The following is a 21,725-nucleotide window of genomic DNA, read 5'->3' as shown; positions in this document are numbered from 1 at the left end:
CGTGCGAGCAGCTCGGTGAACGAAATTCATAGGTGCGAGCGAGAAGCAGCTAACGCAACAAATTAGCGAGTATTATCCACAATAATATTGTGCGGAGGGGAAAGTAATTGGAAACTGAGCTGCTCACTGGAAACTGAGCATGGGAAACTGGAAACTGAGCTATCGATAGTTTCAAAATTAAAAGAAAAAACAATTACAAATTATTAACAAAAACATAAGCGCCTGGTTGGCACAAAAAAATATAGACAACCTGCAACATGAGTAATCTGAAGCAGGATCTGGACGAGTATCTGCTGCTGCAGAGCGACCAAAAGAAGAATTTCAATGTGAAACTGCCACAGATTAAGGTGCCCTCAATCTTTTCGCGCAACACAGAGCCGGAGGCGAACAGCTGGCTAAAGGAAACGCAGGATACTTGTTGTCCACAGCTTGTAAGTGCGTCATCATGCATCTTACAAACAATTACTGTACATTTACTTATTTCTTTGCAGTCACGACTGCAGCGCATCATTGGATTCATTGCCTGCCTGGGCATTGCCGTGTTCTTTATGTCTCTGTCTACATTATACATCCCCGTGCTCATGCTGAAGCCCAAGTTCGCGCTTCTTTTCACCCTTGGCAGTCTGTTCTTTATACTTAGCCTGTGCTTTCTGGTTGGCTTTCAGGCATTCTTTAAGCAAATGTTCTCCAAGCCGCGTCTGTTGACATCCATCTCCTACAGCGTATGCCTTAGTCTGACGCTCTACTTTGCGCTGGTGGTTAAGAGCACCGCGTTGACTGTACTCTGCTCTGTGGCACAAATTATAACGTTGCTTTTCATGCTGCTCGGCATGGTGCCCGGCGGCGCCACGGGACTCAAGTTCTTTGGCCAACTCTTCAAGAGCAGCGTTTCTGCGTCCACAAGTGTATTGCCTGTTTAGGTTCTAAGTTTAAATTCCATATTTATTAAGCGTTGAAAATAAAAACTTATTTGTGATACAACTTAATCCTCAATCTCGCCTAGGTACAAGGTTTTATCGCTGGAACAGGAAACTATGAGCGGCTCACGCGGACTAAAGTCCACATCATTGACACTGCCATTATGTCCGGGAAGTTTGTACATAATGCGTCGTGAAGTAACATCCCATACGTAGACATAACGATCAGCTGAGCCGCAGGTAACTTTATCTCCGCCCGGCGACCAAGCGCAACGCAATAGATTCTTCTCAAAGTTATGCTGATGTCCTTGGAACACCTTGACACAACGCTCGCCTGGCGCATAAGGACGCACATCCCATACGCGCAGCGTATTGTCCATGGCATTGCTCAGCACAAAATCACCCTCTGGGGATAAGGACACGCCTGTTATGGTATCCGTATGACCTTGTAGTTGATGCAGCACTTGCTGCTTGCGAATATCCCAAATCTTGAGCTCATTGTCAATGCCGGCGCTTATAAGCTGTTCGCTGGTGTCACCAAAACAAACCGCCGTAGTTTGAAACGGCGTTTCTAACGTGTGAACCGCCTGTTTTTTGCGCGCATCCCAGATCTTTATGGTGCGGTCATCGCTACCGGAGCAGAGCAATTGCTGGCCGCGTCTCGTGCCCTGCACACTATTTACAAAGTTTGTGTGTCCTTTAAGACGACGCACACGTTGTCCAGTTACAATATCCCAAATGGCCAGCGTCTTGTCCGTTGAGCAAGTGAAGATATGACTGCCGTCGGTTGTAAAATGTGCCTCCATCACTGCACCGGTGTGTCCAGACATGGCGGATATATTGTCACAGTCTCCATACACCTGCCATATATCTATGTAAAGTGTAATTGGTTAGAAACAATTTTCAATATATCAATTTTATAGCCCTACATATCTGTCTATCATAGCCGGAGGAGAGAAGCATTTCGCCTTCTGGATGAAACTCCGTTGTAAATATTTCGCCCTCATGTCCCTCTAGCTGCATAATGGGCGCTTGCAGATTTGAAGTGCGGCGCACGCCCTGTAAACAATAATTTAACAACATTTTAACATATTTTCTTCTTCTTTTCACTTACCGCTTCCAGTAGAGCTTTATCTCGATTTGTGTACGCCGCTAGCTCTGTTTTGCTGCGCTTAGATTCCGGCACCAGCACTACACTATTATTTGGTCTTTTTGTGGCCATTTTTTCTTAATATTATTACAAAAATATCCAATCTTGTGCTGCCGTAAAAACAAAACGTTGTCGTGCTGCCCAACGCTGGAAAATAGTGTTGCAAAAGTCAAATTATGCTGGATGACAGTCGGGTGTAAATATCACAGCGTTGCCAGATCAACAAGATAAGCATTGTGGGTGGTCAGCTGCTGAGAGAGACGCATTATTTTGTTGCTCTGCTTTTAGTTTAGTTTTGTTTTTTCCCTTGGTTTGTTTGGATTTTGTTGAATTAAATTTGTGTTACTTCTGTTGAAATACAAGACGCTGAGACAGCAGCAATGCTAAGAAACTGCAACAAAATGCACTGATTACGAGATAATTCTTAGTAACAAAAAACAAAGGCGCGTCCGCTTGTTGCTGTTGCGTATAAAAAATATTAATATTCACAAAGGCTACGCTTGTATTAAAGCGTATACCATTTGTAGTGTTGAAGCTATATATAAATAATATATAATGCATCGGTAAGTATGCTGCTGGCGTTTTAATAATAAAATGTTTTTTAAATGCAAATTATTATTTAGGAGTTGGACCTGTTGCTTGTGGCTGTTGTTGTTAAGCGCAGCTAGCGATGCGAGCTATAAAAATCAGCCAACTAACTCGGATGAATTTGAGCTCAAGCAGATAGCGGATACGCTTAATTATAGGCAATATTTAAAAAAGGGCAAGGCTGATAAGCCTTGGTTCAATAGTCTAGACAACCCGGATGACATGGAGTGTGTGCGCAAAGCGCGCTGCTACAATTCCACGCACAGGACATGCTTCGGCACTAAGTTGCCTTACGAGCTAACCAGTCTGGATCTCACAGATTATCGCAAGGAGGAGGAACTCAATGAGGCACTTAACAGTTACTATGCACTACGACATGTGCCCAAATGCTGGGCCGTAATACAGGTAAGCTGACCCTGGGTTAACCAAAACACTCATTTCATGCGAAAACTGATTTTACAGCCATTTCTCTGCGCCGTATTCAAACCCAAATGCGGGGAAGTTCAGGGTAAGGACATGGTCTACCTGCCTTCCTATGAAATGTGTCGGATTACGCTTGAGCCCTGTCGCATAGTTTACAATACTACATTCTTTCCAAAATTCTTGCGCTGTAATGAAACCTTGTTTCCAAGCAAGTGTCACAATGATGTGCGCGAAATGAAATTCAATGCAACGGGCAAATGCATGCCACCGCTAGTGCCGGCAGATAATGCCGCCAGCTACTATCCGGGCATCGAAGGCTGTGGCGTGCAGTGCAAGGATCCTTTATACACCGACGACGAGCATCGACAAATACACAAGCTTATAGGCTATGGTGGTAGTCTATGTCTGCTGGCCAATCTTTTCGTAGTGGCTACGTTTCTCATCGACTGGCAAAATGCCAACAAATATCCTGCAGTGATTGTGTTTTATATTAATCTGTGCTTTGTTATAGCCTGCATAGGGTATGTCTAACATATATATAAAATAATTTGATTTGTTTAATATACTTGTATATTTTACAGCTGGCTGCTGCAATTTACATCAGGCTCACGCGAGGACATTGTTTGCCGCAAGGATGGCACTCTGCGTCACTCTGAGCCCACCACCGGGGAGAATCTCTCCTGCATTGTCATCTTTGTGCTTGTTTACTATTTTCTCACCGCCGGCATGGTTTGGTTTGTGTTCTTGACATATGCTTGGCACTGGCGCGCCATGGGGCATGTGCAGGATCGCATTGATAAGAAGGGTTCCTATTTTCATTTGGTCGCCTGGTCGCTACCCTTGGTCCTGACCATAACCACCATGGCTTTAAGCGAAGTTGATGGCAGTGGCATTGTAGGCATCTGCTTTGTGGGCTATATAAATCACGCCATGCGCGCTGGATTGCTGCTCGGCCCACTCTGTGGTGTTATACTCATCGGCGGTTATTTTATAACACGCGGCATGGTGATGTTGTTTGGACTCAAGCACTTTGCCAATGATATTAAATCCACATCGGCTAGCAACAAGATACATTTGATTATAATGCGCATGGGCGTGTGTGCCTTGCTCACTTTGGTCTTTATCCTGGTGGCCATAGCTTGTCATGTTACAGAGTTTAGACACTCGGCTGCATGGGCTGAGAGCTTTAGAGCTTATATTATGTAAGTAACTTATATTATAAATATTATAAATAATCAATATGATTGAATTTACAGCTGTCGCATCACTTCAGTTTTTGATGAGAACAGCACTTGTAAGATTGAGAATCGTCCTAGCGTCGGTGTGCTACAGCTGCATCTGCTGTGTCTCTTTAGTGCTGGCATTGTCATGTCCACCTGGTGCTGGACGCCCTCATCCATAGAGACCTGGAAGCGTTATCTAAGAAAGTTAGTGCTAAAAGTTTATGTTTTGTATTTTAGCTTAATGTTGTCTATTTTGTATTGCAGAAAGTGTGGCAAAGAGGTTGTGGAGGAAGTCAAAATGCCTAAGCATAAGGTCATTGCACAAACCTGGGCCAAGCGCAAGGACTTTGAGGATAAAGGACGTCTCTCCATTACGCTGTACAACACACACACGGATCCTGTGGGCTTGAACTTTGATGTGAATGACTTAAACTCCTCGGAAACGAACGAAATCAGCTCCACTTGGGTGCATTACTTGCCGCAGTGCGTCAAACGTCGCATGGCCTTGACGGGCGCCACGGGCAATACCAATTCCTCTAGTCAAGGACAAGCTGGACGCAAGAACTCACTCGACTCGGAGATAAGCGTTAGTGTGCGTCATGTATCTGTTGAATCGCGACGCAATTCTGTCGACTCACAAGTGTCTGTAAAAATAGCTGAGATGAAGACCAAGGTAGCCTCACGCTCCAGGCAGCATGGCAAGCAGGGCTGCCAGAAGCGCACGCAGCGACGCCGCGACTTTATAGCCGCCAGCAGTGGACGTGCTAAGTATAGCAGTGGGCGTGGTCGACGCGAGAGCAGCACTTCAGTGGAATCGCAGGTGATAGCCTTTGCGCAAAGCACCAAGAAGCAACAGCACAGCAGTCGACGACGCAATGGCGGATTGGATCCAAGCATCATAAATGATTTCATTCAAAAGAACGGACAGTTTATATTGCCATTTCTGCAGCATCAAGGCATGACCAGCAGCAGCGAGGAGGAGGATAATTCACGTGCTTCATTCAAAATACAAGATCTCAATGTGGTGGTTAAGCAGCAGCAACAGTGCAGCGATGATGATGATGATCAGTATGGCGGTGGAGGCGCTACTATAAAAGAGCTGCCCAATAATAAGGCAGCTGCCTTGGAGCAGTTTCTTAAGCATATGCAAAAGTCCCATGATTCACAACGTCAATCACGCAACTCGCAACGCAGTCGCAAATCTCGCAAGGAGCCGCAGCAATTGGAACTGGAGCCGGCTGACAGCCACAGCGAATTCAAACGCAACTATGCACGTCAATTGGCTGCGGCCATGGATGTGCATGCTGACTCCTTAAGTTGTTCCTCCGTCGAATTGGATTTACCACTCGGCGACATGCTGCATAGCTCCTACTCTGGCTTGTCCACCGGCAAGCCCAATTCACGCAATAGCAAGACCAGCTGTGATGTAGGCATACAAGCGAATCCCTTTGACATAGCCACACATACACTGCCACCTGTCTATGGCAATGAGGAACTGCAGCAGGCTATGAGATTGCTCAACGCAGCGAGCAGGCAGCGTCATGAGCTCTGCGCTGATGATGCCACTGAGCTGCATACGCTGCTGGGCCCACGTCAGCATAGGGAACCCACACTCATGAGTGAGTCGGACAAGCTCAAAATGCTGCTGCTGCCCTCCAAGTAAGAAGCATTTAACTTAAGTTTCTAAAACACAAATACTTCCATTTCAAAACGAATTATAAACAACGAATACTCATAGTTATAGCTTAAGCTTTTGTACTTCTCTACCCGACTGTTACCTTAACTTAGTTTATATTATGTATATTTTTATATACATGTGTGTTTATATGTCTGTATATTGTTTTAAATGTACATTAAGTATGAATCCTTTTGGGTTCAGCGCACAACGAATTCGAAAATAAGTAAACGTCTTGTGTTAACTCAAGTGCCTACAATTTTAAATGTTGTAAACTAATAAACTGATTTTTTAAAGCATTTAGCATAAGCTGTGTAAAGTTTATTTAAATCAGACTTTGGTTTATAGTATAACAGTCTATAGTTTTGTAGTTTCTGCTTTACTCTTAGTAAATTCTGATTCTAGAAATAGAGAAATGTTTTGTTTTATTTAATAATTTATACGATAAGCGCTGGTGCTTTGTTCTAATTCGATACTGTGTATACTAGATACTGTGTACGCTTTGTTTATATAATCAATACTTACAAAAATAACTACAAAATTATAAATTCAAATCGCTTTAAGTGTAATCCCTTAATGCCCCCCCACTTGAAGTTACAAAAATAGCAACTGAAATGTCCAACCTATCACCCCTGGCTGAGTTACAAAACGCTAAAAGCATAACAAATGCTACATACGTTTGCTTAAGAAGCTAACAAATAAATAAATAAAACAAGGTGCCGTTTCAGTTGAACTAGCTGCACTCTCTGTCAGGTAGTTAAACCTTTAGACAGGTAGAACAAAACAATTATAGTGTCGTTGCTATTTCTACAGAAGTTAGCTACAGTTGGTTGAGCAAGCTGGAGAGCTGACCAAACCCATTTTAATCAATACATTGCATTACTAATTTGACTTTTGTTTTTATTAATTATGATGCTAGAATTGAATTTACAGGATTTTTTCTTTAGAACGCAGGTAATTGTAGTTGTTGCTGTGCATTTGTTTTTAAGTTGAAAGTAAAAAACAAACTTACATTTTGAGCTAACGTTGAATAATTACAAATCTTGTAAGTGCAACTTTACTAGTATTAAATTCAGTAATAGATAAATTTAAATTGTTATAGTTTTGCAAAGTTGTGTTAAGCGCTAACTGCTTTTGGTTTTTTGGTTTTTAATTGTTGACTGCATTTACTTGGCTTTGCGCTGCGATAGCTTAACCTCCTTGGCCCAGACTACATTGTTGAGAAATTCGCCGAGTAGATAGAGAGCCAATGTAAAGCCAATGACAGCCACAAAGAATACCATGCGTTGTGGAAACTGTAAAACCTCCAGCACCGGATACACCCAGACATTGGAGTAATGCTTAATAATGTGTATCCACACCAAATAGCTGACCATGAAGATTCCCAATCCCGCTAGACCCTTGCTGCGCTTGGGATAAGCGCGATATGAAGTGAAGAGCTCCAAGACAATGAAGACCACAATGTTGGTGTGCAGTATATGATTCAGCCAGCTGTAAAGCATATAATAAAGATTGCATATAAATAAAGATTTAGTAAATATTTAACTGCTAACGAACCTGGGGAAGACGGGATCCAACACTTTGGGAAAGACCAGTTCACGATCAATGGCATAAAGCGTCCAGAAGGTTACACCCACATTTAGGGCCACGGGGAAGGCCAGTGTAGCCATTAGCCAATCCTTGAACTTGCGTATGGCCGGTGCCCGTTTTGGCACGAGCTCATTTGTGCCCACAAAATCATTCAGCAGCGAGACTATATAGTATAGCGCTTGAATTATCTGTAAGTAGAAAAGGCGGTTGAAAGATACGTGCATATAATGATAATCACAAGTGGGGGTTGGTTACTGCTCCGGTACAATTTGCTCAATCAATGAAGCTTGACACACGCAACTCTAAACCGGTTATCGCTTAGATAAGACACCTGGTTAGGATTTGCATCCGTTGCTTACCGCATCTAAGAATGTTAGATATTTGAATTTTCCACCAAATGGATGATGTATTAGGTGGGTATGTTCTTCAATATTTTCCGGGAATCGAACATATTTGTAATCGTAGTAAATGGCATATGTGAATTGTACGGCTGCTGTTAAGTGCAGCAGTGTTTTTAAGGACACGTAGATGCTATTAAATAGCGTGTGCGTTGCGGTGACTGTCGCCATATTAATACAAAATGCAGTTTAATTGATTTTTCACAGCAAAAGTAACGCACAAATAGGGATGGTATCAAAACTATCGATGGTGTCATCGATGTTGATATTGTTGATTTTTTTTGTATTTATCGTTGGTATTTTATATTCTTAAATAGTTAAAGCAAACTCAATGTTTATTGTAATAATTTGAAAACAAATAATCAGAGATACATTTAAGCGTTAAACAGCAGTTGTAAGCACGCCCTGTTGTTCGTAATACTAAATAAAGTATTTGCTAGAATTAGCACGTATTATCCACAGCAATAGCGTGTGAGCAGTGCGGAAAGGAATAATTTCATAAGTGCGAGTGACAAGTGCTAATGTTTTTCTGATCGTGTAAGTATTTGTCAAGCGCGTTAGATGTATTTATGTAAACAATGGTCACACTGTTGGCTTACCGCACATATGAACGTTAGAAATTTGAATTTGCCAGCATAGGGATGAAAGACGCTTTGGGGCATTTCTAAATTATGGAAATAATACACGCCATAATTGAATTGAATAACAGCCGTAATATGCAGCATTAACTGCACGGCACGACTAAAACCCGGCGTAGAGCTTTTTGCTTTCGACTTAAATTTGGCCATGTTTAACACACAAAAGACCGCGGCGTACTGATTAGCCGGCCGACTAGTCACAATCTATATTATATGCACTCACATACATACATACATACATGTGTAAGTGATGTATACATACGCATGTATGTATATATGTTTGGGGTCCGGTTTTGATAAGACCGCTTATCGTTGAAGTGCAAAGTAGCCAGAGCCTGAAGATAATCAACGTATTCGTATTGCAGTTGATGGGGCATTTAAATTTAAACGCAACAAAAACACTTTCACCTGGAGCAGAGATGATGGATGATAGAGAAAGGGGAAGTGGGGTGTGGGCTATTTATACGTATTGATTGGATGAGCTTGCATTGAATAGAGCTTCTATGGCAGCTTTTGTCGCCACAAACTAAGACGACACTATTGATTTAGTTTACAACGCGCTTCAACGCAGCCGCGAAGGTCAAGGGTCAAGGTGGCAAGATGACGCACCATAAACATTTAGGTAGGTATGTTTTATATATAAAACAAGGTTAATCAATGCGCGCATTGTAGCGCTAACATAATTAACAACATACTGTGTAATACGATATACACATAAAGTGCGCTCTTGATATGTATATTAGTCAGCTATTAATGAATAATTACGCTTCCTTTGTCATTTAATGCTTTTACTGAGGAGTAATAATAACAATAATAAAATTATTTAATTAATAAACACTGGCAATATTAAAAGCCTATATGGCATATCGATTAATTTGAAAGCTATCGACTTATTCTTTAGTTTCAGCCTCGGCATCGCTCTCAGACTCCGAGGACTCCAAATTGATTTCGGTCAACTCCTGCTCCTCCGCGCTGCAGCTATCCAGATCACCCACTTCCACATTAGCAGGCAATAAATCCAAAGGCGACTTGGTGGGGGCTTCACTGGTTGCAGCAGTTGCAGGCTCTTGTTCAAACATAGGATTATCAAAGGATCGCTCACGCACCTCCAGCTCATCCCGATCGGCAGCATAGCCAATAACACCCAAGCGTCCCACAGCAGAGTTAGCCGCTGCAGCTGCTCCGGCATTATCAAAACGATTAAACAACAAATTCCGACGCAGACGTATGCCCAGATGACGCCAACGCCAGCGACGTGGATCATGTATCCACTGGGGAATGCGATTGAGATACGGATGCTGTGGCATAAAGTGAGCCAGCATGATGACGGCCACCACACAAACCAGCACCAAGCAGAAGAGCATGAGAAGCACAGAGAAGAAGCTGACATTGGGATTATAGGGACGTCCGGCAAACTTGAGCTGGAGCTGGGCTTGTCCATGCAGCAATGTGCTATGATTACGTTGTGCTACCAAATGGTGCATAAACTGCACGCTACGCTCGCTGTAGCCATCGCGATCGGTGATGATGAGCTGCAGATGGTTGCCATACTGGGCGGAGCCCACATAGTCCACATGAAATTGCAGCTGCTGCTCCAGCTGCTGCTGCTTCATTTCCTGTTGTATGAACTTGAGCAACTGCTGACGCTCCTCGGCCAGGCAATGCTCGCTGGGCAACGTCAAGGTGGCGCCACAAACAAAGCAACAGGAGCCGAGCGGGCGCAGAGGTGAAACGCAGTGCGGCACTGGACAGCGCGTTTCCACATTATGACAGACCGGCTCCAGCAGACGCTCGTAGTCCTTATGACAGCCACAAAGCTGACCACGATAATATTCCACGCTAACAGCGGCTGCATTTTGGAACAAGAGCTGGCCCAGTTCACGTTGCAGCAGCTCCTGCAGATACTGCTTCGATAAGCTAGCGCCGGCGAGTATCAGTTGACCCAAGCGTAAGAATTGCACGTTCTCCAGATCAAAAGCAATTGGACCATTGTTGGCATTAATAATGACATGATCATCATCGCAAGGCACGCGTTCTAATTCTGGGGCGTTGATCGTAGTGGGCGTGCTGCTCCAACTGCGTGGATCAAACCATTTGCTCACTTGCGCTGGCTGCAGATAAGCTTGCCCCCGCTCGTGCTCACAGCTCTGGCTTGCTGCTCCCAAATTGATTTGCGCATCCTCTGCCAGCAGCAGCGCACCCTGACGTGGCAGCTTAAAGCCACCCACAGACAGTGCTGGAGGTAGTGGCAGCACTGCCGGATAATACGCCGGAAATACAACCAAATCTTTGGCACAAGGTATGTAATTTAACCAGGCAGCTGTATTATAAAAATCCGCTCCTGCGCCGTGCCATTTAATAGCCTCTGTTTCCGTCTCCAACTCCAGCAGCAATATTATAACCGTTATTAATTTAACTTGCCACATGCTGCTGCAACGTTCGTTTGTCTACTGGCAAAACCAAATCATCGGGCAAAGTTGTGTGATTTAATTTTGGGGGCGTCTCGCAGCTCATCATCGTTATCAAATTCGACTCACCCAAGTCTTAGCCGCATTTTTAATGCCCTCTAAACAAAAAACATTCCACTCTATTCTCTGCAATTTTAAGTTTTTAACGCTGAAAATTACTTTCAGCAGCAAACAATTTGGCATTCTTTAGTTTAATGAATTTGCCTAATAAATCGAGTAATAAATTGTGTTGAATCTGCGCGACGAAGACGAAATGGATGCTACCCCTACACACATACGCACACACACACACATACACATACATGTGTGCTATTGTTGCTGCTATAAATAACTGAATGCTGGGCCAATAGTTGAAGCTGCTGTTCCACAAATGCAATTGTTTTGGAGAAAATGTGGAAGAAATAGCAACAACAACGTTTATTTTCATTCTGATTTCGTCGATATAAACATTCTCGGGCCGGACGATGGAAGCTGCACGGTATTTTAGACATGGTAGTGCCAACAAAATACAAAAGAATAAAGTATTAACAACCGGATGATAATGTATAGTCCACCACACATGAAAGCAATTTGCTAAAAAACAAGTGGAAAACACATGAGAGATAGCAGAGTCGAAAAGTCAACACAAGTTTTTCTTGTGGTATCCACGTGGAGATCTATAGATATGCAGGCACTTTGCCTGGAAGAGATCAAAGAATTTTGCGTGGTCGAGCTTCTTATTGAACTTGAAATAAAACTAAGGTAATCAATCGAAAAAAAAAGCTGTGTACAAATATTTAATTTGATTTGTTGTTTACCTTGCTGGTGGTTTCTTTTCTTAAATTGTGATTTATGATCTTTTAAGGATCTTCCCCGAATTTTTAACAAACTTCTTAAAGTAGCATAAATCTCTTTAATTTTTCATGCGAAGCATTATAAATTGATTGAACTAAATCAAGCAAGCAAATTTTTAAAATGCTTATTGAATGATGCCCCATAATTTAAATGTCTGTGTATGTGGGGCATGCCACAAATGGCATATATTTAAAACAATGCCAAAATAAAGATAGTCTGGCATTCATCAGCGCGTGCGGTCAAGTAAACTCGGCCAAGCGTCGTATATATATTTTTTTCAGATTTACAATTCCAGAGTTTTTGATTTCATGCTGGCCAAACAAAAATATTCGCGCACGCCTGAGCAAATAAATAAAAAAATTTAATTGTGGCCATTTTACATGTGTGGAGTGTTGTGTGTGTGTGGGTGTGAGTAACACTTTGTAGCGACAACAAAAGTGCCTGGGATAATGAGGCAAATGGAATGTAAATGTATCTGCAAGATACTATGGCTTGTGGCTGCTGGACTGCTGTTGACCCCACAAAGATAAAAATGTACAATTTTTATATATACATAGCAGAACCATAAACAAAATAATGCACATATGGCAGACATAAATGAAAGCGAAAAATATTACAATAATTCCTGTTTTGCAATTGGCACACTTGAAACGATTTTTTATGGACGCTGTCTCTACCGCATTTCCGTCAGATTTAAATTTATTAAATTAAACAATTTAATGCGTTTACTTACCAGCGACCAATAGCTGAGGAAACGAACTTTTTGTGGCAAAGTCTCTGGCACTAGGCGACGACTGAAGCTTGTCTTGAGCTTATAGCTGCGTTGTATTTCAAAATTGCTAAAGTATAAGCCATATGCGAATTGGCCCAAGGCACATAGATGTATTATCGTAACGAACACACGGGATTTGTACAATTCCACTTTTGTCATATTGCTTTAGATTTATTTATTTTTTATTACGACTGCAAAAGAAACTTTAGTTGGTATGTTTGTCAGCGATCAATATTTGCGCCACTGACAGAAATATTTAAAATATGTTTAAGACGAAGAAAACGAAAACATACAAGCTAAAGTCAAATAGCGCCTATAATGGACATATGCTAATAATTTAATGGATTTTATGCTGTTTTAGTTCAACAATTCGATTAACACGCGTTGCTAACGCGTTCGTAAATTTGCCTCTTTACACGCAATTTATATTTTACTGTTTAAATACATATATATATTTTTTATTTTGCTTGCCTTACACACAACTGAGCGTATGAGCAACTGGAGTCGCACTGCGTGTAAATGTTGCTCATACGCCGCATTGCCTGTCGCACCAAAAACACACGTACACATGTACATATGTATATATACGTGTCGTTAAGCACTTGTACTGTTGCTTCGCAATTTGAATGTTTGTTTATGTCTAGTCTGTGCGCATGTCCATGTCCTATTTGAAATCAGAGTACCGGTAAACATCGCCATCATCGCCAAAATGCATAAAAACATTTGTATCATGTGTATGCTTAAATATTATATGAACGAAGTTTGGCTCTAGTTTATTGTATTTATTAATACCTTTATCAGACATTTAACATTTAGACATCCCCTAAAACATTCAACATTCAAATCTCCGCGCCATCAGTTGTATCCGTGCCATGTATCAGTGATGCGCAAATAAAAAGCTAACAAATCCCTAGCATTATCCGGGCCAAGCATGCTCCATTTGATTATTCAATTATCCTAACGAATTATTCAATTGATAATTAATCCACGATAAATTAGCTTTTTAATTGCACAACACTGGCACATTTTTATTTTATCCGCGCAGCGTCTACAGAAACTTGTTAAAATTCTGGCAGCACTGAAACAATTTGCATTTCGCTCGCTCCTATATTATTTGTTTACAATTGTACAAACTTCAGAGGCACTGACACAGAGCGGAAGAATTTTGTGTAGGTCAAGGTTAAACTCTTCTAATAATTACACAATGTCATTCCGTCAAGGACAATTAGCAAAAAAAAAACATGTAAAATGGTAGCAGATAAGAAATATAAATAGAAAACAGAGCTTTTCTAACCGCAAATGGAAAACATATGTTAATCTGTTTTGCAGTAAACAACGCAAATTACAAGGCACGGAATTACATAACACAAGGAAATGGCGAGTAAGGTACTGAGAAATGTGACGCACTGCATCTTTGATATGGATGGACTGCTGCTGGGTAAGTGTCGTTCGCAAAAGTGAAATGTAAACACATAAATATATGCTACACATGCTTAACCTAGACACCGAGACTCTTTACACGGTGGCCGCACAACAGGTGCTTGATCCATATGGTAAAACCTTCACTTTCGATGTGAAGGAGCAGATTATGGGATTGCAAACGCAGCAGGTGGCCGAGTTTATGCTCAAGGAGTATGAGCTGCCAATGACATGGGAAGAGTACGCCCAGCAACAAGCAGAGAACGCGCGCAAATTGATGAAAGATGCTAAATTAATGCCAGGTACTAATTGCCATACCAATGGGGTGCTCTTGCTCTTACAGACACTGAACGCATTTACGAGGAAATAACTAGACAAATAGCCGCCAGCTTTAATCGTCCTTATCCGGAATCGGTGCGTTTTAAGCTCATGGGCACAACGGAGCAGCGCTCCGCTGAAATAGCAGTAGAGGATTGCAAGTTGCCCATTACTGTGAATGAATTTTTGAAGCGATACCACAAGATGTGCGGCGAACGGATGCACGATGTCCCACTGCTCCAAGGTTAGCAATGACCACGGGGTGGGGAGTTATAGACAAATTAGAGTTAGCTTAGGAACGTTTTGTGCCAAGTCATAAACATTTATGTTTAGTTTGCATGTTTGAAAATTTAAGAGCTGGAGAGACCGATTGAATGAAGGCCCAATTTTATAATTACGATCTTATACTAATAATCTTTTTTGGATTGCAGGTGCTGAGCGCCTTTTGCGTCATCTACACGCCCATAAAGTACCTTTTGCCTTGGCTACAAGCTCGGGCGCCGAAATGGTCGAGCTTAAAACTACAAATCATCGTGAGCTTTTCAATTTATTCCATCATCGTGTCTGTGGTTCCACAGACAAGGAGGTGAAACATGGCAAACCTGCGCCAGATATTTTCCTAATAGCGGCAGCGCGTTTTAGCGATAAGCCCACTGCAGAGAACTGTCTAGTGTTTGAAGATTCACCTAACGGAGTGACAGCTGCCAATGCTGCAGGCATGCAGGTGGTCATGGTGCCAGATCCTCGTCTATCTACGGAGAATACTTCACATGCCACCCAAGTATTGGGTTCTCTACAGGATTTCAAGCCGGAACAGTTTGGTCTGCCACCGTTTTCTAATTAAATTTTGATAAAGTACTTAAAAGAGGCTTAAAGCGCCAAAGCGCAATAAATAAATAGACATACCATTTGCTTACGGCCTTGCTGTATATTTCTGTGTATTAATTACATTACATTTATTTGCCAAAAGCGTCCAACTGCTTTTTTATATCTGGTGCTTCCTGATTAGTCAAAGATATGGATACCTCCTTGCCCTTAGCTAAAGCGCGTAAGTTTAAGCATTTAAATATTAATGTTTTAACTCTTTTTACTGCCACTATCTCACCATAACGGGCATATAATCTGGGCTGTATACCATTGCATTCCCTTACTAAAATAGACAACTGTGGATTATCTCTCTTCAGATTGGGATAAAACCTTTGCACAAATTCCCTAAGAACATTTTTTTTTTACAAAATTATGTAATAAAATCGTGGACAAAGCATTGTAACACACCTGGCACCCTTGGAAGCATCACTAGCTGGATCCAGTATAATACGCAGCTCTTTTAATTTATGCGTAAAATTTCCCAAAACAGCCAAAGTCAAACGCATTTTGGAAATATGTTTTTAAATTTTTTTGAAAATTTAACAGTGCTGCCAGACAGTTTTTGTATGTTGTGCAAGCAAACTGTTGGCAAGTGGGCAGCCTTTGACAGTGTTGCTAAGCAGGCATTATTATCGATAAGTGTGCTCTGTAATTTGTTTACGCGTGTTTTCTTAAAGCAATTTAATAATAATATTTTATGAACAAAGTCATGGGTTCTGTACATTGCCAGCTATGGATGGGGAGTGTAAGTGTGAATTGTTATGTTACAGCATGATATTAAACTATACTTTTGCAGTTGGAATCATATATGACGGAGAATTTTATAATTGCCGCATTTCGCAAGATGGGTGAAGATCCCACTACGGTGCGTCTGATGCGGAACAAGTATACTGGCGAGCCTGCTGGCTATTGCTTTGTGAATTTCATATCAGATGATCATGCGCTCGATGCCATGCATAAGCTAAATGGTAAACCCATACCCGGCACTAACCCAATCGTGCGTTTTCGCTTGAACTCTGCCAGCAATTCGTATAAGCTACCTGGTAATGAACGCGAGTTTAGTGTTTGGGTGGGCGATCTTAGCTCGGATGTGGATGACTATTCATTATACAAGGTGTTCTCCAGCAAGTATACATCTATAAAAACGGCCAAGGTAATCTTGGACAGTCTGGGTTTCTCCAAGGGCTATGGCTTTGTGCGCTTTGGCATTGAGGATGAACAAAAGTCGGCGCTGTATGATATGAACGGTTATATAGGCCTGGGAACTAAGCCTATTAAGATCTGTAATGCAGTGCCCAAACCGAAGGCAGAGCTTACTGCTGCTTTGGGCAATGCCAGCACTGGCTATGGTTACGGCGGATCCAGCACCACAACCTCATCCACCAGCGCTGGGGCTGACTACTCGCAGTACTATGATCCCACCAGTACCTACTGGCAAGGCTACAATGCCTGGCAGGGCTACTACGAGCAGAGCGGTGTTCCTTCCATTACGGATGCTGCCGCCTATTATCAGCAGGCCTTATCGCAGTCGCATTCAAATCCACAGACGTTAGCGCAGCATGCCGAAGCTTGGAGCGCACAGCGCAGCGCTCAATATGAACAACAGCAACAGACAGTACCACCTAATGGGTCAGAGGATGATTATGGTCTGGAGGAACACAAGTTTGTGCTAGATGTGGATAAACTAAATCGGGAGACTATTGATTCCGATCATCATCTGTATGATGCTTTAGAGAGCTCTAAGTGGCTGCCCATTGAGCAGCTGGAAGTGTTTTAGATGTAGTTATGAATTAATTGTATTACTAATAAATTAAATAATAAACTGATTTAGTTGCTTAAAATTGCAGTTTTTAATTTTTGCCTTCTTGGCGCGACTTCAGTTTCGATAACATTTCGATCATACAATTAATATCGTATGCAGTCCAGCACTAGTTTTTGCGAGATTTTTTTGTTCGCGACTCATTAAAAAAAATTAAATATTAGTTTATAAAATAAATAAATGGCGCCGTTTAAGCGTATGCGCCAGCCCAAAATCACGACACAGGCGTTGCTGGAATTTGATCTGGGCGAGAGCTCATCTGACAGCGATTTTTTGCCGGATATTGATAACTGTTCAGATGGTTCAAAGGATGAGAGCGATGGCGATGGCGGCAGCAGTGATGAAAGCAGCAGCAGTGACAGCGACTCAGATGCCGACAGCGATGCCCAAAGTGAAGACTCAACGCTTCAGTTGCGCCAATTGCTGGCAGATAATAATGGTAATCAGGAGGAGGTAGCGCAGACAGCATTAGCTGTGGTGCCGGCACAGCCGCGCCTTAATGGATATAACGGTGAGTGTACTGCGCCGGCGAAGCGCATGTGCTGCGTCTGCCTTGGTGAGCGCAGCGACGATGTAAATGAGATTGTAGAGTGCGACGCTTGCGGCGTATCCGTACATGAGGGCTGCTATGGCGTGAGCGATAACGTAAGCATCTCCAGCACCAACTCAACCTGCTCCACGGAGCCCTGGTTCTGTGAGGCTTGTCGTGCCGGTGTCTCCGAACCAGACTGCGAGCTCTGTCCCAACAAAGGCGGCATTTACAAGGAAACGGATGTGGGCAAGTGGGTTCATCTCATATGCGCGCTTTACGTACCAGGCGTGGCCTTTGGCGAGGTGGAACAATTGAGCTCGGTAACGCTCTTTGAAATGCAGTACAGCAAATGGGGTGGCAAGCTCTGCTCGCTATGCGACAACTCACTCTTTGCGCGCACCGGCGTCTGCATTGGCTGCGATGCGGGCATGTGCAAGACTTACTTCCATGTGACCTGCGCACAAGTGGCCGGTTATCTGATAGAAGCGCATGAGGATGATGCGGCAGATCCATTCTATGCCCACTGCAAGGTAAGAGAGAATCCTTGCATGCGCAAATACTTATGTTCAGTTAATTTTAGGTGCACTCTGAGAAGGAAATGATAAAGAAACGTCGACGCAACTATCACACACTGCGTCTCAATATGCTGCAGCAGGCCAAGCAGCGCTCACAGCAACAACAGCAAACTAGCGACGCACGTCCAAATCCCGCACAGGCGCGCATACAACGCAAATTGCTAAAGATACAGCAAAAGTATGCGCAGCATAAGCAAATGAAGCCTGCACCCTGGGTGCCCACACAGAAGATGTCACGCCTGCTGACTAGCTCCGCCTCTGCCTGCCGTCGTCTGCTAGACAAAGCAGAGTTTATGGCTGTAGATGTAGAGCAGCTCGAACAGCGGGAGGCGCACATACAAGCCTTGCAGGACATACGCAAAAAATGGCATATAGCGCCTGCTTTTAGCGTTGAATTTACTGCCTACTATTTGGATCGCATAGCACGCATCTCGGACTTCAAGCAGCAGCAGCAGCAGCTGATACGTGAGAACGCGCAGTTGAGTCAGCAGCAGGATGAGCTTCGTGCACAGTACGATGCTGCATTGGAGCAACGCAAGCAGCTCAAGTCTAACAAGGACAATCTAAGCCAGTTGCTTAATACACTGCACAGTGCTCTGACACAACTCTGTCCTGTATTGAGTTTGCCAACATTGGAGGCAATAGCACGTCCGCTGCCGGAGCCACAGCTTAAGATAGCCACACCACCGCAACGCCCCATATCGGTGCCCACAGCGGCAGCGCTGAAAATGGGCGTGGGTTTTCCTTTGTCGCATCTGACTGGCAGCAAACTGGACAACTCGCGCTTACTTAGCACTCAACAGCAGCAGCAACAACAGCCTCCAAGCAGTGGCAAAGGTGCCGCCTCCATTGCACCCTCCTTTAACTGCGGCATTTGTAAGCGCCACAATGATCAGCATTTGCTTGTCAAGTGCGACACCTGCAATTTGCACTATCATCTTGGTTGCCTCAATCCGCCGCTCACACGTCCGCCCAAGAAATCCAAACAGTATGGCTGGCAGTGCTCCGAGTGCTGCGATAAATCTGATGTCTCCGATGCTGTCACAGAAATTTCACCTGGTCCACGCAAATCACGCACACGCTTCAACAAGGATGGACACTTGGTCTATGTGGATCGTTATTCGCTGGACGAGTTGCCCAAGGAAGTAACGCCTGCCAAGCGTGCGCTCAATAAATCTCTGCCTGTTGCCACTGATGCTGTGGAGGATCTCACCAAGTCACCCAAACGTGCCAAGCTGCAGTCGCCACGCAAAACTCCTATCAATGGTAGGTATCCAAGTCAATTCTGGACTGTCTAACTTTACTCTTTGTATGCGAATTGTACTTTCATCTAGAAGCCATCTATACATGTTTCAACTTTGTTGAATAATAATAATTGTTGCTTAATTTGTAATCATCTAATTAACTATCTTTTGTTTTCATTTCTTTTTGCATTTTATAATACCAATTTAATTTTTATTATATTTTGAAGTGTTTTATTGTGATATGTAATTTAACTACACTTTCGGAATCCACATGCATGCATCATCATCATATCCCTTATATCCTTTCCTTATACAACTCATTTGGGTCATGGCAGCATTGACGCCACTCCAAGCAATTGAACGCTTTATGAACTCTCATTTTTTCACGCAGTACAACTAACCACGCCCACAGCTGAACTGCTAGCCACGCCCACTGCAGCAGCTACCACCTTGCGAAGCAACTCGCATGTTTCTGGCTGTGAGGATTCCATAGATGACTGCACCGGCAAACAATCCTCACGCAAAGGCAAACGCAAGGATAAGCATAAAAACAAACACAATTTGTCTTCGGATACCGAAAAATCCTTCAGCAAAGAGCATAAGCGCAAGCGTAAGAAGCGTGCACATGGAGAAGATACAACGCCGGATGCAGGGACCGGCAGCACCATTAAGATTATTTTCAAGACACTGCGCTTGCCAGGCGAGGATGCACCAGAGTCACGTAGCTTCTATGTGCCCGCCAATGCAGTGCGTTCCGTAGATGAGGCCTCTAGGCCCACATCCGTAGAGACTGTGGAGGAGATAACCCAGCCCGAGGTGATTGTTAATATGCCCGAGGAGGTCATCCCTACGCCGCAGCGGCCACAAAAAGAGACAGCGTCACCACAGCGTAAGGTTAGTCCGCGCAAGACAACGCCACGCAAGCAGCGTCCCGGAAGACCGCGTATCTCCGCTCCCAAGGTGACTATCGAGATCAACTGCTGCGTCTGCAGCCAGAGCGGCAAGGCCAACCAGGTTGTAACCTGCGATGTTTGCCACAAGCATTATCATTTTTCCTGCCTCGATCCGCCACTCAAGAAGTCACCCAAAATACGTGGCTACTCCTGGCATTGTGCCGATTGTGATCCCACGGACGAGGAGGCGCTTCCCAGAAAGGGAAAATAATTTAGTCTGTAATATTTGACATATTTGTCATAAGATTTTTATACTTTTCCATAAGTTTATACTATATACCATCTTGGCTCCTTTACCTATTATTATCAACTCTTTTGGCTAATCATAGTTAAAATTTTAAAGTCGCTTGAAAAACAAATAAAACGAAATAAAATGCATAAAATTGTTTTAATAACAAGATTAACTCTTCAGTCCGATTTTTTTTGGAGGAGATATAGCTTATGAATGAATTAAATTAAGAGCCTCTTTTATCTGATTTTTGTTTATTTGAGTTACAGCTTTTCAAAATCTTTTATTATGGATGTATCAAGCTTTTGTTATTGATGTAATTATTTGATCATCATGGGCAATAGCAGCGAGAGGAAAGGATTCTTTAGCCTGGATTTATGTAAAACAACAATAACAAACGTAAATTACTTAGCTTACTTACCTTTCGCATCCATCTACTTACCTTTGTTATAACCGCCAGTTTTACCCAGTTCAGATTAAATTTTTACATTCAAAATGAATTTAGTTCTTTTGTAATTGAAATAAAACATTGTACGTTCAAAGCTTTAAATAAAAAATAAAAAAAACACATGTCTGCTGTATTGTCTTTTATTGCCATTGGATTTATTACCATAACTTTGTCGAAACAATTTTTTTATTGATCAAACGTAACAACATATGTTTATTTAAAATCTCATGATTAAATTAAGCTAAACCACTCTTCAGTCCGATTTTTTTTGGCTGAGATATTAGCTTCTCAAAGTTAGAACGTATGAGAAATGAAGACGGCATCATTTTTGGCAAAAATTTACAGGGGTCACGTTCACGTTTTTTGCCAAAATATCGAAAATCTTAAAACTTCCAATTTTGAATGCAGTCTTATTCTTATGCATCTCATGAGTCTAACAAGGCATAAAACACTGAAATTGGATGTCATTTCGCTGAGTTAAGGCTTATCCGAGATTGATATGATATTTATATTGTCTTGTTTGTTTACCATTTTGTTCACAACTCGTACAAATATTTTGTTAAGGCTTATACGCATAAAGCGTATACTCGTTTTAATTTTATTTTTATCACCAACATAATGTAGTATAAAGCATTCGGATCGGAT

General features: G+C 42.6%; 9 protein-coding genes across 12 annotated transcripts; 5 read left to right on the top strand and 4 right to left on the bottom strand.

Annotated features, from left to right (window-relative positions):
• The first annotated feature begins 193 nt into the window (after positions 1 to 193).
• Positions 194 to 976, top strand: LOC108608278 (protein transport protein SFT2). The gene is made up of 2 exons (XM_017999586.1): positions 194 to 431; positions 492 to 976. Exons 1-2 carry the CDS (start codon positions 258 to 260, stop codon positions 918 to 920), a joined length of 603 nt encoding a protein of 200 aa, XP_017855075.1. The 5' UTR covers positions 194 to 257; the 3' UTR covers positions 921 to 976.
• On the bottom strand, positions 922 to 2,215 carry LOC108608277 (U5 small nuclear ribonucleoprotein 40 kDa protein). The gene is made up of 3 exons (XM_017999585.2): positions 2,032 to 2,215; positions 1,847 to 1,976; positions 922 to 1,788 (listed from the first exon to the last, which is right to left on the bottom strand). Exons 1-3 carry the CDS (start codon positions 2,137 to 2,139, stop codon positions 983 to 985), a joined length of 1,044 nt encoding a protein of 347 aa, XP_017855074.1. The 5' UTR covers positions 2,140 to 2,215; the 3' UTR covers positions 922 to 982.
• Positions 2,216 to 2,321: 106 nt separating this feature from the next.
• Positions 2,322 to 6,269, top strand: LOC108608276 (protein smoothened). Its single transcript, XM_017999584.2, has 6 exons — positions 2,322 to 2,630; positions 2,691 to 3,060; positions 3,118 to 3,599; positions 3,660 to 4,280; positions 4,335 to 4,505; positions 4,566 to 6,269. Exons 1-6 carry the CDS (start codon positions 2,623 to 2,625, stop codon positions 5,962 to 5,964), a joined length of 3,051 nt encoding a protein of 1,016 aa, XP_017855073.1. The 5' UTR covers positions 2,322 to 2,622; the 3' UTR covers positions 5,965 to 6,269.
• Positions 6,270 to 6,863: 594 nt separating this feature from the next.
• On the bottom strand, positions 6,864 to 13,093 carry LOC108594284 (androgen-induced gene 1 protein). 3 transcript variants are annotated; one of them, XM_017979421.2, is made up of 3 exons: positions 12,638 to 13,093; positions 7,534 to 7,754; positions 6,864 to 7,467 (listed from the first exon to the last, which is right to left on the bottom strand). In XM_017979421.2, exons 1-3 carry the CDS (start codon positions 12,833 to 12,835, stop codon positions 7,143 to 7,145), a joined length of 744 nt encoding a protein of 247 aa, XP_017834910.1. In that variant the 5' UTR covers positions 12,836 to 13,093; the 3' UTR covers positions 6,864 to 7,142. The 3 variants fall into 3 exon arrangements, with proteins under 3 accessions (XP_017834910.1, XP_017834911.1, XP_017834909.1); XM_017979422.1 differs by lacking the exon at positions 12,638 to 13,093 and adding an exon at positions 8,564 to 8,770; XM_017979420.2 differs by lacking the exon at positions 12,638 to 13,093 and adding an exon at positions 7,926 to 8,170.
• On the bottom strand, positions 9,449 to 11,753 carry LOC108594282 (protein amnionless). Its single transcript, XM_017979419.1, has one exon. It carries the CDS (start codon positions 11,026 to 11,028, stop codon positions 9,493 to 9,495), a length of 1,536 nt encoding a protein of 511 aa, XP_017834908.1. The 5' UTR covers positions 11,029 to 11,753; the 3' UTR covers positions 9,449 to 9,492.
• A 653-nt stretch (positions 13,094 to 13,746) lies between the features above and the next one.
• LOC108594356 (probable pseudouridine-5'-phosphatase) lies at positions 13,747 to 15,321 on the top strand. Of its 2 annotated transcripts, none has more exons than XM_017979514.1 (4): positions 13,747 to 13,845; positions 14,006 to 14,114; positions 14,439 to 14,657; positions 14,845 to 15,321. In XM_017979514.1, the coding sequence occupies exons 2-4, from the start codon at positions 14,051 to 14,053 to the stop codon at positions 15,255 to 15,257; spliced, it is 696 nt and encodes a 231-aa protein (XP_017835003.1). In that variant the 5' UTR covers positions 13,747 to 13,845; positions 14,006 to 14,050; the 3' UTR covers positions 15,258 to 15,321. The 2 variants fall into 2 exon arrangements, with proteins under 2 accessions (XP_017835003.1, XP_017835004.1); XM_017979515.1 differs by lacking the exon at positions 14,439 to 14,657 and adding an exon at positions 14,179 to 14,397.
• On the bottom strand, positions 15,322 to 15,834 carry LOC108594358 (NADH dehydrogenase [ubiquinone] 1 alpha subcomplex subunit 2). The gene is made up of 3 exons (XM_017979516.2): positions 15,689 to 15,834; positions 15,519 to 15,625; positions 15,322 to 15,452 (listed from the first exon to the last, which is right to left on the bottom strand). Exons 1-3 carry the CDS (start codon positions 15,784 to 15,786, stop codon positions 15,370 to 15,372), a joined length of 288 nt encoding a protein of 95 aa, XP_017835005.1. The 5' UTR covers positions 15,787 to 15,834; the 3' UTR covers positions 15,322 to 15,369.
• Positions 15,835 to 15,866: 32 nt separating this feature from the next.
• LOC108594355 (tRNA selenocysteine 1-associated protein 1) lies at positions 15,867 to 17,090 on the top strand. The gene is made up of 2 exons (XM_017979513.2): positions 15,867 to 16,025; positions 16,077 to 17,090. The coding sequence occupies exons 1-2, from the start codon at positions 15,978 to 15,980 to the stop codon at positions 17,055 to 17,057; spliced, it is 1,029 nt and encodes a 342-aa protein (XP_017835002.1). The 5' UTR covers positions 15,867 to 15,977; the 3' UTR covers positions 17,058 to 17,090.
• Positions 17,091 to 17,232: 142 nt separating this feature from the next.
• LOC108594441 (PHD finger protein 14) lies at positions 17,233 to 20,711 on the top strand. Its single transcript, XM_017979616.2, has 3 exons — positions 17,233 to 18,161; positions 18,212 to 19,472; positions 19,842 to 20,711. Exons 1-3 carry the CDS (start codon positions 17,280 to 17,282, stop codon positions 20,612 to 20,614), a joined length of 2,916 nt encoding a protein of 971 aa, XP_017835105.1. The 5' UTR covers positions 17,233 to 17,279; the 3' UTR covers positions 20,615 to 20,711.
• Positions 20,712 to 21,725: the final 1,014 nt, after the last annotated feature.

This window comes from Drosophila busckii, chromosome 2L (assembly GCF_011750605.1).
Source record: "Drosophila busckii strain San Diego stock center, stock number 13000-0081.31 chromosome 2L, ASM1175060v1, whole genome shotgun sequence".
NCBI classification, from domain to species: Eukaryota; Metazoa; Arthropoda; class Insecta; order Diptera; family Drosophilidae; genus Drosophila; species Drosophila busckii.
The sequence above is the reverse complement of the archived record's forward strand: the minus strand, read 5'-3'. Positions and strand labels throughout refer to the sequence as shown.

What these genes read in the sequence shown, in the direction of transcription:
- LOC108608278 (XM_017999586.1), top strand. Translation starts at nt 258, where the DNA reads ATGAGTAATCTGAAGCAGGATCTGGACGAGTATCTGCTGCTGCAGAGC. An exon ending in ATACTTGTTGTCCACAGCTT is followed by an intron (nt 432 to 491) that starts GTAAGTGCGTCA and finishes ATTTCTTTGCAG; the next exon opens with TCACGACTGCAGCGCATCAT.
- LOC108608277 (XM_017999585.2), bottom strand. Translation starts at nt 2,139, where the DNA reads ATGGCCACAAAAAGACCAAATAATAGTGTAGTGCTGGTGCCGGAATCT. An exon ending in ATAAAGCTCTACTGGAAGCG is followed by an intron (nt 1,977 to 2,031) that starts GTAAGTGAAAAG and finishes TATTGTTTACAG; the next exon opens with GGCGTGCGCCGCACTTCAAA. An exon ending in CGGCTATGATAGACAGATAT is followed by an intron (nt 1,789 to 1,846) that starts GTAGGGCTATAA and finishes CACTTTACATAG; the next exon opens with ATATATGGCAGGTGTATGGA.
- LOC108608276 (XM_017999584.2), top strand. An exon ending in AGCTTTAGAGCTTATATTAT is followed by an intron (nt 4,281 to 4,334) that starts GTAAGTAACTTA and finishes TTGAATTTACAG; the next exon opens with CTGTCGCATCACTTCAGTTT. An exon ending in TGGAAGCGTTATCTAAGAAA is followed by an intron (nt 4,506 to 4,565) that starts GTTAGTGCTAAA and finishes TTTGTATTGCAG; the next exon opens with AAAGTGTGGCAAAGAGGTTG.
- LOC108594284 (XM_017979420.2), bottom strand. Translation starts at nt 8,135, where the DNA reads ATGGCGACAGTCACCGCAACGCACACGCTATTTAATAGCATCTACGTG. An exon ending in ATCTAACATTCTTAGATGCG is followed by an intron (nt 7,755 to 7,925) that starts GTAAGCAACGGA and finishes TTCTACTTACAG; the next exon opens with ATAATTCAAGCGCTATACTA. An exon ending in TTGGATCCCGTCTTCCCCAG is followed by an intron (nt 7,468 to 7,533) that starts GTTCGTTAGCAG and finishes TATGCTTTACAG; the next exon opens with CTGGCTGAATCATATACTGC.
- LOC108594282 (XM_017979419.1), bottom strand. Translation starts at nt 11,028, where the DNA reads ATGTGGCAAGTTAAATTAATAACGGTTATAATATTGCTGCTGGAGTTG.
- LOC108594356 (XM_017979514.1), top strand. Translation starts at nt 14,051, where the DNA reads ATGGCGAGTAAGGTACTGAGAAATGTGACGCACTGCATCTTTGATATG. An exon ending in TATGGATGGACTGCTGCTGG is followed by an intron (nt 14,115 to 14,438) that starts GTAAGTGTCGTT and finishes TTGCTCTTACAG; the next exon opens with ACACTGAACGCATTTACGAG. An exon ending in CGATGTCCCACTGCTCCAAG is followed by an intron (nt 14,658 to 14,844) that starts GTTAGCAATGAC and finishes TTTGGATTGCAG; the next exon opens with GTGCTGAGCGCCTTTTGCGT.
- LOC108594358 (XM_017979516.2), bottom strand. Translation starts at nt 15,786, where the DNA reads ATGCGTTTGACTTTGGCTGTTTTGGGAAATTTTACGCATAAATTAAAA. An exon ending in GATGCTTCCAAGGGTGCCAG is followed by an intron (nt 15,626 to 15,688) that starts GTGTGTTACAAT and finishes AAATGTTCTTAG; the next exon opens with GGAATTTGTGCAAAGGTTTT. An exon ending in CAGATTATATGCCCGTTATG is followed by an intron (nt 15,453 to 15,518) that starts GTGAGATAGTGG and finishes TACGCGCTTTAG; the next exon opens with CTAAGGGCAAGGAGGTATCC.
- LOC108594355 (XM_017979513.2), top strand. Translation starts at nt 15,978, where the DNA reads ATGAACAAAGTCATGGGTTCTGTACATTGCCAGCTATGGATGGGGAGT. An exon ending in GCCAGCTATGGATGGGGAGT is followed by an intron (nt 16,026 to 16,076) that starts GTAAGTGTGAAT and finishes ATACTTTTGCAG; the next exon opens with TTGGAATCATATATGACGGA.
- LOC108594441 (XM_017979616.2), top strand. Translation starts at nt 17,280, where the DNA reads ATGGCGCCGTTTAAGCGTATGCGCCAGCCCAAAATCACGACACAGGCG. An exon ending in CATTCTATGCCCACTGCAAG is followed by an intron (nt 18,162 to 18,211) that starts GTAAGAGAGAAT and finishes AGTTAATTTTAG; the next exon opens with GTGCACTCTGAGAAGGAAAT. An exon ending in ACGCAAAACTCCTATCAATG is followed by an intron (nt 19,473 to 19,841) that starts GTAGGTATCCAA and finishes TTTTTCACGCAG; the next exon opens with TACAACTAACCACGCCCACA.